Source organism: Chinchilla lanigera, unplaced genomic scaffold (genome assembly GCF_000276665.1).
Source record: "Chinchilla lanigera isolate Chin_1 unplaced genomic scaffold, ChiLan1.0 scaffold00005, whole genome shotgun sequence".
NCBI classification, from domain to species: Eukaryota; Metazoa; Chordata; class Mammalia; order Rodentia; family Chinchillidae; genus Chinchilla; species Chinchilla lanigera.
The window spans coordinates 20,777,439-20,792,346 of NW_004955406.1; the positions used below are offsets into that span (position 1 = coordinate 20,777,439).

General features: G+C 40.6%; 1 protein-coding gene across 7 annotated transcripts in view; it reads left to right on the forward strand.

Moving 5' to 3' along the window:
• The window catches only part of Cacna1e (calcium channel, voltage-dependent, R type, alpha 1E subunit), a 468,116-nt gene that overhangs the window by 420,875 nt on the left and 32,333 nt on the right, over positions 1-14,908 (forward strand). For all 7 annotated transcript variants that reach the window (XM_005374993.2, XM_013521375.1, XM_013521398.1 and 4 more), the window contains 6 exons: positions 113-223; positions 3,939-4,022; positions 4,701-4,826; positions 7,866-7,931; positions 12,218-12,309; positions 12,896-13,061. In XM_005374993.2, coding sequence (XP_005375050.1) covers positions 113-223; positions 3,939-4,022; positions 4,701-4,826; positions 7,866-7,931; positions 12,218-12,309; positions 12,896-13,061 — 645 coding nt within the window. The remainder of the gene's footprint in view (positions 1-112; positions 224-3,938; positions 4,023-4,700; positions 4,827-7,865; positions 7,932-12,217; positions 12,310-12,895; positions 13,062-14,908) is intronic.

The window sequence follows — 14,908 nt, forward strand, 5'->3', positions numbered from 1 at the left end:
ACCAGACACCAAAGTACCCTACAATCTCAAGTTGAGGGGTGGCTGTCCTTGGTGACATGTATTATCACCCTCACCATAGGGTGCTGACTGTTTCTTCTTGTCTGCCTGGCAGTATTACTCTGCTCCCTGTACCTATGAGTTGGCCCTGAAGTACCTGAATATTGCCTTCACCATGGTGTTCTCCCTGGAATGTGTCCTGAAGATCATCGCTTTTGGCTTCTTGGTATGTCACTGAATCCTTCCCAGCATTGGGCCTGTCTCCTCTTCTTTTGGGTGCATTCCCAGCCTTTGTTGGAAGGTGGTGGCTACTGCTATTCCAGAAATGGTTTGCACACCTGCCCACATAACTGTGAGCTCATTTTGACTGCTTGATAAACTGCCATAGAGATAGTACAGTGTGTGAGGAGGAGAGGAGAAAGGGCAAGGGAAGTCAGCTCCCTGGTTCCATGTTCATCTAACCGTCCGCTTGATTTGATCTTGTCGAATCCTGTCTGCAGCTACGGGGTGGCCATCACTAGTCTTTCTTACAGCTGCCATTTATGTGGAAAGGACCAAAGCAAAGTCTGCACTAATAAACCTTGAGTGCTTATTTACTGGTAAAAGTATAAGAATTTCATGACTCTGACTAAAAATATCTGTCCCTCTAGCCTCAAATAATAGCAAATAATAGATTTTACCCATTAGTTTTCCTCCTGTGAGTGTCATGAAGAATAATTTTTACCATTGAAAATAAATGTTTATTACTTATGCTTACAAAGGCCAGTGACCTTTCAGGGGTATGTGGGTCTAGGGAGGATTCTGGAATTGGGTTTGGGAAGGATGGCAATGAGTTTTTCCAGCATAAGCTCTCCTTTTACTTTTCCTTAATTACTAATTATAATTGTTTGGAGAATTCTTTGCATCTCTTCTCAAGGGTGTTAAGGAAACTTGGCCCTTTGTTTCAGTGTCCTATAAAAAATAATCCCGTCTATCTCCTCCCTTGCTTTCCTCAGTGTGTGCTGAGAGTTCAGTAGGATGCTGATAAGCCCACTTGACAGCTGCTTCACACTTATTTAGGTTGTGAGCTACCATTTCAAATTATATGTGTGTATGGCTTTCCCTGCAAGAAGAAAAATTTTGCTGCTGATCTGAATAACTGTGTGTCTGCTAGCAGATTTAACAGGGACTCTGGCCTGAGTTTGGTAATTGTCAGTGTTGATTGTGGGGGTTGCTTTTGATCTCCTTCTGTTTCTTTGAAACACCATTAATTTGATTGTTTGGGGTGGAGAGTTGAAGGGAACCCTTTGCAGGAGGCTGCACTGTGGTTTACTTGATTTCCTTTTGAGTGTTCTGAGACTTGGAAAACAAGGTAAAAAAGAAACCGCCACCAACAAAGATGCTTTTATAAAACAGTCCAGCCCTGAGTAGGATGGATTGAAAAAGAGTGAGATGCCAGAGCCACAACAGGGGAGTTTCTCTATGTATCTTGATGGCTTGTGTGTAGTATTGACACTGTCTGTGACTTAGCCCCCAATTACAAGTCTAATTATGGTGAAGGTTCAATACATACTTACAGCTTAACCAAAGGATTTGGCCCTGAGGCCTGCCTCCTTCCCACCCTCAGCCCAGTGTTTATTCACAGTTTAGAGGCATTCACACTATAAAAGGCATCACTAGTCCCCATAAATCTGTACATGATACAATACCTAGACTTCTCCAGTTCAGAATTCCTCAATATATGCTATATCTTCTCCATGATGCTGAAATCCCTGTGGCAGATATCATTATCATTATCACCATTATTATTGTTGTTTTTAAATGAGGCAATTGAACATCAGAAAAATTGTATAACTTTTTAAAGGTTACACAATAAAAGGTAGAACTGGAAAGCAAGGTGGGAATAAAAAGGCAAGCAAGCAAGAAGACAGAAAGAAGTAATGTAGACCATATAACCTATTAAGGTTCAGATGTTTTACATATTCATTTTGTCTTCATGACAATTATGTTAGATAGGTATTATTATTTTCTTTTATGGATGAGCTGTACCTCAGAATAGATGAAACTTTGCCCAAGGCTAGTAAAAGGGAGAGCCAGTGTTCAAATCCTGGTCTGTCTGACTTTAGAGCTCACAATAACCTCCTGGTCTATGCAGTATTTCCTCCCTTGTCTGCCAGGATAAATTCTAAACTCCAAAGTGATGCCTGAAATTGCAGATACTACAGAATCCTTTGTGTATACCACCGTACATTACTAAATGAATGTAAATTCTGAGGGATATGTTCTTAGGTGATCTTAGCATTGTAAAGACATCATAGAGCATACATATACAAACTAAGAATGCTGTAACAATAGGCAATGTAATTGTACAAGAGTACTATTATATATGTAGTCTGTCACTGATAGAAATGTCATTATCTGGTGCATGACTGTAGTTTTTCCTATTAATTTGAGAATTTTCACCTTTTCACCCCAAAGAAGCACTTTACAGTTTCTCTTTGGCATATCTGAATTGCCAGTGCCAATACTCTTGTGTTTGGGACATTATTAAATAAAATAATAATTACTGAACTCAATCACTGTGGTACCATAATTGATCTGATACCCAAGACAGTAAATATTTGATGAATGGGTGGATAGCATATACAGCATGGGTACACTGGACAAATGGGAAATGATTCAAGTCCTGGGTGAGATGTGGTGAAACTTTATTAAGCTACTCAGAAGTCTATGCAATTTAAAACTTGCAAATTATTTATTTCTAGAATTTCCCATTTAATATTTTTGGACTGAAGGTAACTGAAATAATGGGAAATAAAATCACATTTAAGAGGGTACTGTACTGTTCTACACTATGCTATTTTATATTCTAGTATACTGTTCTGTAAAGCATCCTCAACTGGAACTCAAAGCTTCTGGGCCTTTGATAACTAGATCTGTGATCCGAGAAGTAGGATGTTCATTTCAGATTGGGGAATAGTAGAGCCCTGATAATTCAGGAATTTATTTTACCACCAATGAACTCAGTATCGTAATGCAAAGTGAGCTTCCTGATGAAGCTGTGTGCATCAGTGTCTCTGCATGCTCTTGAGGTGTATATGGTTTTGGAATTAGATTTCTCTAAGCCTCAGTTTTCTCACACAGAAAATGAAGGTGACCAAGGACCTAAATGTCCCATTTTAAGGAACCAAGTCCAAGGTCTATGTAAGCCTAGGAGATGGACACGTAGTCTACTCTGATTAAGTGGAGTGTTATCTGCCTGATAGATTTTCCAGATCCTGTATATCTCCTCTTTCTCCCTCATCCTGCTTATTTCATTACTACTCCCTTGCTTCTTACCTAGTTTCACTTTTCAAAAGGTGTGACAGCAGAAAGAGAGGAAAATGAAATCTATTCATCACTTGTTGATTTACAAAGGCTCAGTGGAGTTAGAAGGACACTTATCTGTGACTTTTCATCACTTACTTTTGTGAATTTTGTTTTTGTTGAACAGTCAGAACTATAGTTTTATAGGGTCACTTGATGTGGTATGCATAATTTAGAAGTTGTAATGGTGGTATTCATTTCATAGAAGTGGTCTTCTCTCCAAACTCACCAAGATGTATACGTTGAATATGTATTTTTTTTAATGAGTAGTGCCTGGGTAAAAATAAATATTTCTAAAAAATAAAAATTTATAAAAACTTATATATGAGCTTTCCAGTGACAGTTTAAAAAACAAAGTCTTCAAATAGTGATGGAACCACTTTCTAAATGAGAAATTCCCAGATTAGTAAAGGAGAAATAGAATTTCTGGTTAGAAATAGGAAACTAAAGCCAAAGTTAGAATGAATTTGTGCATGAATTGACAAGTTTTAATTCCAAGTGACAAAGTTATGTAATGAAAGATGTCTTTTCTTTTCTTTCCTTGCATTCTTTTCTGTTTCTTTTTCTAATGTTCCACGACTGAACTCATTTGGCAGAACTATTTCCGAGATACCTGGAATATCTTTGACTTCATCACCGTGATTGGCAGCATCACAGAAATTATCCTGACAGACAGCAAGGTATTCAAATGTCTTTAAGCCTGACTCTGGAGTAATCATTTTTAAAAAGTCCCCTACATGATAGGTTCATTTTTATCCCACCAAACCAAATATGTTCCCCTCCTAGTGCTGAGAGTTCATTTCCTCACTTTCGAGCATTAGCCGGAGAATGTGAACTGGAGCAGACTTAAATCTCATGAAAGGCTTTGTTTCATTTGCGTGACTTGAATACCAGACCTCTAATGGAACAAGTAGAGTAATATAAGGTTTTAGAAGAAAACTAGCATACACTGTTCTGCTAGAGTCTCGTGAGACATAGCATCTTTGCCTTCAGAGTTCATAGGCTTTAATTTTTTCCCTCAATTTGCTCATCCTAAAGAACACTTGACAAGCTCATTGTAATACTGTTTCCATGTAAGTGTAGACTTTTGACTGCGTGGTGGAGGCCAGGAGGGCCAGTTTTCTCTCCTGTGTCCAGGGATACCTCCCTTCTTCTGCTGGGAATAGAAGATAAGCATGAGAAAGCTAAGAAGCACATGTTGCCTCGCCCATCTGCTGGAGTTAGGGTTAACAAACAAAGACAGAGACTGTGTTCTATTTTGTGATCTAAATGAGGAATAAATATACAAATAACTAGTGCTTAGATTTTTCTAAATGACCATAATGTCACTAATTACATGTTTCCTTTTGGTCCACCAGCTGGTGAACACCAGTGGTTTCAATATGAGCTTTCTGAAGCTCTTCCGAGCTGCCCGTCTCATAAAGCTTCTGCGTCAGGGCTACACCATACGTATTTTACTGTGGACCTTTGTGCAGTCCTTCAAGGTAAGAAGTACCAGACACTCTTCTCTGAGGGCCGAGATGGCTCTGTTGTATCAAACAGTGCAGCAGGCAGCACTGTGTAGCAGTATCAGTGCTTCCATCCCTTCACTTCTGGAAATGTGAAGCTGGTAAAATGGGTGTTTGTGATGGAAGCATTTAATGAATGCACCAGCTCTTAATTACAGCCCAGCTTGACTGGACAGCAATCAACTCATGTCTACTGGATAGAATCTCATTCTAAAAAAGCACCTTGACTTTGTGTCTCAGGCCAGGAGGCAAGGTACATGCTCTAGGAAGTGTGCTTCCTGCTTGGGTATTTCAGATTGCCTCAAGCAATCTTACCATGTAAGGAGCCAGACAACTGCAGTCAGATGTCCTCTGTGTTCACAAGGAGTTGTCAGTGATTTTATTTCATGAAATAGTTTCTCAGAGGACTCTTTCAGTTGTATTTCATAGCAAGATGATTCATATTCAGTGCTCCTGTATCTGCATCATGTCCATTTCCCAAACCACTGATTGTGTGATATGCCAGTGGTCATCTTTGTGTCCTACAAGTAGGAATGTCTGGGCAAGCTAATACACGAAGTTTCTTTTAAACAGTCATGGGGCCGTACAGAAGTGTATAGACAATAAATATAAATTAAAGTCAATACCTGAGGCTTAGTAGCAGAGATTTCCAATAAAAGAAGTTTCTCAAACATATTTAAATATTTTGGGGCTCTAGCAATTATCATAAATTGGTTATTTTTAAGGTTTTGAATGCCTAAACTAAGTATTGTTTAACGTTGTTTAAGTATTGTTTAAATGCTTTTTTCTCTCTTATGAAAAAGATGTTTTTCAATGAATGTGTTTAAAAATAAATTCGATGACACTAAATGATTCAAAGATGAGAAATCATGAATTCACCAAATTCTCTTTATTGTAATTATTTATATACTTAAATTAGAAATTAAACTGAAGGAGACAAGCCAGTGAACTCATGGTTTGTCATCCCTGGGAAAGAGAGTTCACCCGACATCATCATTACTGATTTCTTCATCAAGGACCTCAAAGTTGGAGATGTGAGACCAATGTAAGAATATTCAGGCCTCTACATGTAACCTTGGCATTTCCCTCCTATCCAGAATAATTGTTCGGCATAACTCCCAGAGACCTCACCTTGATGAAAACTATTTTCCAAAGTTAGAGGACAGAGGAAAAAGCTACAACCTTAGCAAGAAGTTGCCATCTGAGTCTCAGGTGGATGTGAATTAGAATGGGAAAGATAAGATGCCTTTAAAGCTGTTTATTTTTTATTTTAAGAGGACTACCCAATAAGTGTCAGTTGTTAGTAAGTCTCTTAAGAAATGTGTTATCCTGTCACTTTATCAAAATCACCAAGTCTCTGTGAAACTATGTACCATTGACATTAAAGGAAGAGATGTAAAAAATTGATGACCGAATGATTAGTTTATTCTGGTGAATACAACAAAACAGCAAGACAAGTGAATCTGCCTCAGGGGACACTGCATTACACAGAGGTGCTTTCTTTTCCGAATATTTCTGGGGCACAGTATAGAAGTTTCTTAAAGTCATATGAACAAAGGCTACTTCTACAAATACAAAGCAGAAAGCAATGCAAGATAAATAGCGTTGTGCTATTGCTTGTATGTACCCTCACCCAGTCCTGAATATCATCCAGTCTTCCCCTTCTGAGCCCTGCTTGGAAGTTTTTCCCTCTTTTCCCTCACTGTGTGTTGGAATTCATGGAATGATGAGAAAGGAGAACAGATGGAATCTTTGGTATGCTCATGAAAGCTGGGGGTTGGAAAAGATGAGCAGAGACTAGAGACTTTGAAGTGGAGAAGGTAGACCAAGGACAGGAAGTAAGGATGGAAGGCAGCAGCATTCCAGGCGGTGAGAAGCCCTGCCTCCTTACTGCCGGGCTTCAGCAGCCAAGCCTCCCCTGAAAACTCCCATTCCTTTCCTTAGATCTTGGGAGCCAGCATTTTATTGGAGGAGGGGATTCTCCCACCAGCTTTCAGTCGCATTTTAAATTTGATCCTTTATTCAAGTTGTAAATAGTCTCACAGGGCTTTTCATTTCATTAACTCTGTTGATAAGCCCTGCCCTGCTCAAACAGTCTGAAAGCCTTCATTTGGTCTCCGGAGACACACGATGTACACACTCGTGACAGAGTGCAGATTTATGGTAACATTGTCTGCCAGAAAGCTTACTGAGATCACTCCAAAAGTACAGTGGTCTGTAGTAAACTAAAGATCCAAATATCCCCACGTCTGCACCCTCCCCCAGCCAGCCAGGGCAGCTCCCTGCCTTTTATCTCTTTTGCTTGTCCCCATCCCATATTGAAATGCTGTCATGCCAAAGTGACAGTAAGCATATATGCACATTGTGGAATTTTATGCCACATGGCTTCATGGCAAAGTTTTGTTGTGGCTTACGCTTACGAGGCGTTTGAGATTTTTCCATGCAACATCATGAAACATTGCAAGGAGGGTGGCTTAAGCCCTGAAAAATGTTTCATCAGAAGATGAAAGAACCTTCTAGGAATAGACAAACAAGTGAGACCCCTGTCATTTCACTTTGCTTCCAGATTCTCCATGATGGGTTTCACACTGGGCGTGGGAGTAGGAAGGAGAAATACAAGGATTTGAAAGCCAAAGCTGGATTTCTTGGCTATGTAATTTGCATTACAATTGCTCAGATTATTAATCTTCTGCATGCCAAGCAAGACAAATCCTGAGCCCAGAAAGTTTTTCAAGCTTTCCTTGGAGATATGGGCTACATTTCTGGATGAGTGAATATTCTCCACAGAAGTAAATTACAAACCTCACTGTGGCCAGCTCCTTACATATCTGGCAAAGGATATAGACACCTGAAAAAGCACTACATCCAAAACAGAGCAGCCTCAAGGAGCAGAGTCCCAGTCCTCTGTGTAAACTACCCTAAGGGCAAGAGTTCCTGCCAGTGACTGACCACAAGCTGTTGACCATGGAAGGTGCCTCCTTTAGATTAATGATCTTCTCTCTGCTTTCCTTCCAGGCCCTTCCCTATGTCTGCCTTTTGATTGCCATGCTTTTCTTCATTTATGCCATCATTGGGATGCAGGTGAGCTGGTGCATTGGGCTTGGTGGGGGAAGGTGTTAGTCAGATCTTTGGCTTAGCAACCTGAGCATGCAAAATTGAAGATGCTTTGAACTGTTCCTTGCCTAAGGGTGCTCTCCTGAGGTCTCGTTGCAGTGTGACCTTGATGATTTCATATATGCAGTGGTTCCCCAGATTTTCAGGGTGGCATGGCACTGTAGTTTCATCTGAGACTGTCAGATAATGGTGTTAACTTATAAGCAGCTGTTCTCCTGTGGACACAACATAGGAACTAAAGCAAAGATGACACCATTGTTCATACTTAGCAAAATCTCCAACAAGACTGGGGTAGCGTGTATAATCCGTTTACCGGGATCTCTGGTCTTTGGACTGGACCTAAAAGAAGATTCAGTGTTTATTCTGGTGCATGTGGTGATACCAAATGCATCTGGATTAAGTTTTGACTAACTGGGATTTATATTTGAAGACTCAGCGCCGCAAATAGCTCATAGAGTTCCTGCAGCCTGCCCATCCTAAAGAGACCCACAGGGCACATTCCAACTGATTCAAATCTTGCTGGGCCATGTATCATTGTTCTGCATTCTCTCCCATTTCAGACTTGAGAATCAGATTAGGGTCCTGCCATGGATATTTACTCAGGTAGCTAGAGACCTATGGAGCCAGAAGAGGCCAAAAGCTCTTTCAAGGACAATGGTCATTTGTGGTAGGTGAACGAACTTCTTCTGTAAATGACGGCACCACACATCCCATGAGCCTGTTTTACTGGACACACAGGCTTTCTGCTCATCTTAGATGGCTCACTTTCTGGCTTGCAGATACCATGACTAAACCTCAGCAAAGAACTTCAATGGACAGTCTTCCACAGCCAGGCAGTCTGGCTGCCTTTAAACTGCCAGCTGCCTTCTCAGTGGTGTCTGCCACCTGCAGTCACAGCTCTATCTCCCAAGCTTGTTTCCTCATCAGCGCTTTCCAGAGCTTTCCAAAATGCCCTATCTTTTTGCCCCTTTCTCTTCTTGCCTTCACTTCTTAGTGTTGTCCTTCCTGTGATTCCACTACTGGAAAGTTTTGTTCTCCAAAACCATCAAAATGTCATGTATCAAAATTTGTGAGACTCGATTAAGAAGCAGTGGGTTCTTCTTCACAGGGAAATTCCATCAGAGATTAATGATGTCAGCCATGTTGAATTCCCAGCGAAATTTAGACTGGCTTGAGAACTTCTATTAAGTCCTTCTTTATTCCCCCAAATTTGATCTCAAATTGAAATAGTCAACAGCCAAATACAGACTTGATTAAATTACGTTCTATTTGCTCGTGCTTAAACTAGTTCTTACCCCTTTTCATCTTCAAGCAAAATAAACTAGAATAACATATCTCAATTCTAACCTACTACTGATAATACTGATAATGTTGATAATGCTATTAACTATTACTTGAATTCCTTGGTGTGCCAAACAGTGCCAAATGCATGCGTATATGCATATATGTAGATAGATGGATGGATGGATGGATGGATGGATAGATAGATAGGCAGATAGATAGACAGACAGATAGATAGATACTGAGATACATAGATAGGCAGACAGGAGACAGAAATATGAAAAGAAAGTATGAGTGCAAACCATGCTGCTAATGTATTTAGGAGTGAAGTGATTCTTAACATGGTTGAGTAGCTTAAATATGCTCAAGTTCTCAAATTTTATATGGAAGAGCTAAGATTTGAACTCAGTTTTATATGTTCCACCATCCATGTTCTTAGCTATAAACCATCTTCATACCACCAGAGAGGCAAATTCAAGCGCTTCTTTGATCCTTCAGTGGTAGGTAGGAGCTGTTCAGTGATGAAATCATCATCTTCTCAATAACCCACATGCATCTTGCTAAAATATAAGGGCACACTCATGAATGTCATTTCCACTGTGACATATCTTTAGTTGACAATCCCCATCCTAGTCTATGACAGAGACCCAGCGCCATACATAAGCTTATGCTTGTTACTAGAGAGAACGTGTACAATATACTGTACCACAAGTGGAGACATCTATACAAGTAGAAAAAAAAAGGTCAAGCTTTTGAAGAGGCATAAGTAACAAGTGAATGTATCTATGAGAAAAACCATTATTCTAGATGTCCAAAGGTTTTTTGGAAGCAGAGACCTTTGCAGAAAACTCTGAAGATGGAAGGAAGGACTAGCCTGCTGCATGAGGAAAGAAATATGTAATTACAGTTGTTAGAAGTAAGGTTTTCAGCCTCAGCTCTGACTAGCAGTGTGAACTTAATCAAGTTACTGGGTCCCTCTGGACTTTAACTCCCTTACCAATACAGTGGAGGAGTTGGTTAGATACCATCACAGGTCCTTTCTAGTTCAAAAGTTCTGTGATTCCAAGTGAAAATGGATTTAAGCTTATATTTTCATGAATTTTTCTGAAATACTCCTCCTCTCTCTTCCACAGCCTGTTGATGTAGCAGATTTAGATTAGTAATAAAGACCTTGTGAAAATCTGCAAGGAAGTAAAAAGAAATTTTAAAGACCACCTTCTCAATAAACATGGATTTTTTTACTTGCAAATTATCTTAGGAAATAATCAAAATAGCTGTGGTTTCTTTGACTATATATCATATCAAAAATCACAATGTGCCCTTTGTCTAGTTTGTGATTTGGTGGGGTGTTTCAGAAAACCATAATCAGGACAAGTAATGATGGTTCTATGAGTGTCATAGGGAGAAAACGTACTGGACATTGTGTATATGTGACGGATCAGGGATCAGTCATGAATTCTTAGCCAAGAGGTGAAAAGAAAGAGAAAATGAGATTTGAACGACAAAAACATAGAATGTTCTAGTGGAGTAGCCAGAACTGGAGTTGATTGCTTGGGTGGGATATTTTGAGTGCAATTATTGTATTTGTTTCTCGGGGGGTCTTCTGCCTTTTCATCTTCTTTCCATTCTTCCCGCTGCTGCCTCCTCCATTCTCCCTGAGAGACAAATAGTATTTGGGTTTTGAAAAACAGTGTTGAGAACAAATTCCCAAAGCAGGTGTCAGTGGGAGTTACTTGAGCAAAATAGCTTGGGGGGAGAGATAGTTCCTCAATTGCACATTCTAAAAACTGTTAGGGGGAAAATGTGTTCCATTTAGCATATTTTGGATAAACTGAGTATGCTAAGTGTAGGCTGAAAATTATCTCAAATGGCTGCTAAAGTGACCCAGGAAGCCCTCCATTTTACCAATACTAGCTTGTGAAGATAGATCCTGACATCAGAAACATGAGTGGGGGAGGAGAGTAAATATGCAAAAGCATTCTTCTCATTGAGGGAACCAAGGGGCGATCTTGACTCCAGGCTGCATTGTGAAAAGAAATAAAAAGAAATTTTAAAGACCACCTTCTCAATAAGAATACATTTTTTACTTTAAAATTATCTTAGAAAGTTCATCTCTATTTACTATGGGTAAAGTTCCCTTGGGCATTTCTGCATTTACACATGCATTTCCATGATAGCCACAGGTAGCAACAGCTTAGTAAACCCCTCTCTGTAGCTAGATATGCCCCATTTTCTTTTTCTTTTCCCAGATATCCACTATGCTGACTTTTCCTGTCCTGTTGTGTGGGCTTTGTTTTAGCTTCCACAAGGAATGGTTTTCTCACTTTTCGATGAGATTTCGGTCACTTTTGGGTGGGTGCATGTGCATACAGACATGTGGATGTCCATTTTCATGAGATTACTGACAAATCAACATTCTGAGATTGAGATTCTAAATAGAATGATGTCTAACAAAGACAGGGATGCTCTCTCCAATCTGATCTAGACTGCTTGCAAATTCCAGGGCAGCATCTGCCCAAACCATAAATGACATGTTCAGCAAATGCAGATTGTTTCCATCATGGCCACCAGAGATGGGAAGGGGAGGATGAGTCCTTCTCTGCCTCTCTGTTAGGGGATAATGCTTTTACACATGTTTGAGTACCATGGTGATAGGTACCATGGAAATAAAAAGACTAAATTAGGTACAGGAGGATCTATGTATAAGTAGAAGGACATTGAAGGATCCTGCAATCTATGCTATACCTGGACCTTACTAGCACCCCTTTTGCTGCCCTGCTACACTGGGGAAGACAATTAGTCCTTCTTAGCAGGCCAACAGCATGGTGTTCATCAGCTCTCCAGGCTGGAGCTGTCTCATCAGGAAGTCATGCATGTAGCTTTATTAGCCCTACCTGTGCATCTAATGGCTACATGCTGGACACAACACAGCTCAGTAATGCTCACTGATTTCTCTTGCTTTTCTCCCCAAGGTATTTGGAAACATCAAATTAGATGAGGAGAGTCACATCAACCGGCACAACAATTTCCGGAGCTTCTTTGGGTCCCTCATGCTACTCTTCAGGTACTTGGATATGAAGCTGTCCTAGCTGGAGTCCTGTTAGCGGAGGGAGAGAAACTTGGTCAGCCTCTTATCCCCATTTCTTTTTGCCTCCTTGTCCTGCTTCTTCTGCTCCTACCAGAATAGGCAGTGAGAAAGGGAATAGGGCAATTTTTGTCTAACTGCCCAGCTGATACGAGAAAATTTCATCAATATCTGTGACACAGTAGTTAATTTGCACATTTCAACTTCAACACATGCTCTAGGAATCTGGAAGGGGGATTGAGGACAATGTCTTGTAGGCCAAATTCCATTTAAGAGCTGAAACCTAGGATTAAGTGGAGTTCAAGAGTTCCACCACTTTCTCTGCCACTGTCAGCAGAGATTCCCCCCAAGGATAGAAAAGCAGTGGCTGCGTGGCAGAACCCATGAGAGACCTCACTGGCATTCTCCCTCTCTGCATGGAAAGCACTAGAAGGGTCAACTGGGTAAGAAGGGAGCCTGTAGGGCCTATGATAAGAGAAAGGATGGGTGAATTGGGAAAGAGGCCTGAGGATAAAGCAGGATGTGCAGACCTGCTCCTTCTAACCAAAGTGTCTTTTGGGTTCAGGAGTGCCACAGGTGAGGCCTGGCAGGAGATTATGCTGTCATGCCTTGGGGAGAAAGGCTGCGAACCTGACACCACTGCCCCATCTGGGCAGAATGAGAATGAGCGCTGTGGCACTGACCTGGCCTATGTTTATTTCGTCTCCTTCATCTTCTTCTGCTCCTTCTTGGTAAGCAGCACTGCGCTCCTCCTGCAGCAGATATGGCCTGTGTCACCCTAACCCTGTGCCAACCCCACTGACAAACAGGCAAGAGAAAATTCCTTCTGTGTGTGTCCACGTTCTTTTCCTTCCCTCTCCCATACCCTTTCCTTCTCACCCTCCAACCCAGGGAAGAAGAAGGGCCCTCTCTAGGCCTCCTGGAGGGAACTTCTGGAGGCCAGGATGTTCCTCAGACCCCTGTGTGGATGACTTCCACTGGTTGAGAGAAGTATTTGCTGATTCTAGGGAAGAATTGTTTGAGAAGAGATGAGTTCAGTGCAGTTCAGTGAAGAGAGCCCTGAGCTTCATGTTGACTCTTGGTGACCCACCGTATGTTCCTCTCTTCTTGTACCTCAGGCATTTTGTCTTAGCTAGGGATAAGAATATCTTACCTCGCGTTTGGTCATTTTTTATCTGCTTGAGAAAAGGTACCTTGAAAACACAAGGTGATAGATTAATAAGTGAAGAATGGGGATACTATATAATAGATGTTGTTTTCTTCTGACTTCTAGTTCCGTTACATTTGACAACAGCTGACCACCTCAGTGGTGAGAAAGGATATGACTGCTTTGGGTGTTAATAAATGTATAGAGAGCATTTCCACTTAGAAAAGGATAAGAAGCCCTTCCTAGTTCTTTCTTCTGGAAAACCTGAATTAGCACATTAGCATCCAAAAATTTCTACCCTGTACATCAGACAAACAGTGATAAACAGAGTAAATGGATGAGGTGCTACCAGATCAATAAAGGGTTATTGTGGTATTCTGTCCTTGCTGACATCCCTCAGCTCAGTTTCACTGCTAATGCCACTGGCTCTACAAAAGCTTAAATTAAAAAAATATTGCTGCTGAAAAGTGGTGGATTACAAGGCTGTGCATCAGAGAAATAAGTTAACTGTCTCATGTTTAGGCACTTCTACCTCTTTAAAGTGATCTCAGGGAGATGGAAACTTCCCACAGTCTAGATCTCCAGTGTTGGGGAGGTGTTTGCAGGTAGCCAAGTATGCTGTACAGGTAAACACTGCAGGGAGTGAACTAATGGAGGCTAAGGGAGCCCCCTTTGTAGTCTTGGCCTTTTGCTGTATGAGCCTTGGCCAAGATACATTCCCTTGTGTAGCTTCTTTAAAATGGGAGAGAAAATGACTTGATGATAAGCATATTGTATGTACAGTAAGCCAACACATGTGTTTCAATACACTTCCTTCTCATGGGTGTGAAACATTTGTTGGTGGAGAAAGAACACACAGTAGTCTCCTGTTTGCATATCTGAAAGCATAATGTCAGTGAAAATAACTGAAGGAAAACTTAGAATGGTGATATTAATTGGTGTTTAAGGGCTATTGGTTCACATCTTCAGCACTTTTTTACTGAGTAGCTCTTAAAAGGTTGACTCTGACCTAGGCACTATGATAGAACAGTCAACAAAGGTACCAGCTTATAGCATAGCAGTACTTGCAAGGGTCGAATAGAGCAGAAAGAACACCATGTAGACATCTCAATTTTTGTCTTACATAGTTTAAATGTTTAATAATAAATATTTGAAAGAAACCAAAGATATAACTGCAAAATTAATTAGGGACTATAAAGGTACTTTTAGAACTTTCAGATGAAGGGTGCTGCATAATTCACATTAATGTTATTTTTAATGAGGCTATATTCAGGATGAGATGGTTTGCCCTCAAACCTTTATTTTCCATGAGACTGACTTTGTGACCTTGGGCAAGTCACACAACTTCTTATCTCAGACCAACCACTCTACAGAGATTTAATGATGCCCTATGATATGCCAAGCCATGTGCTGGGAACTAAAAATACAAAA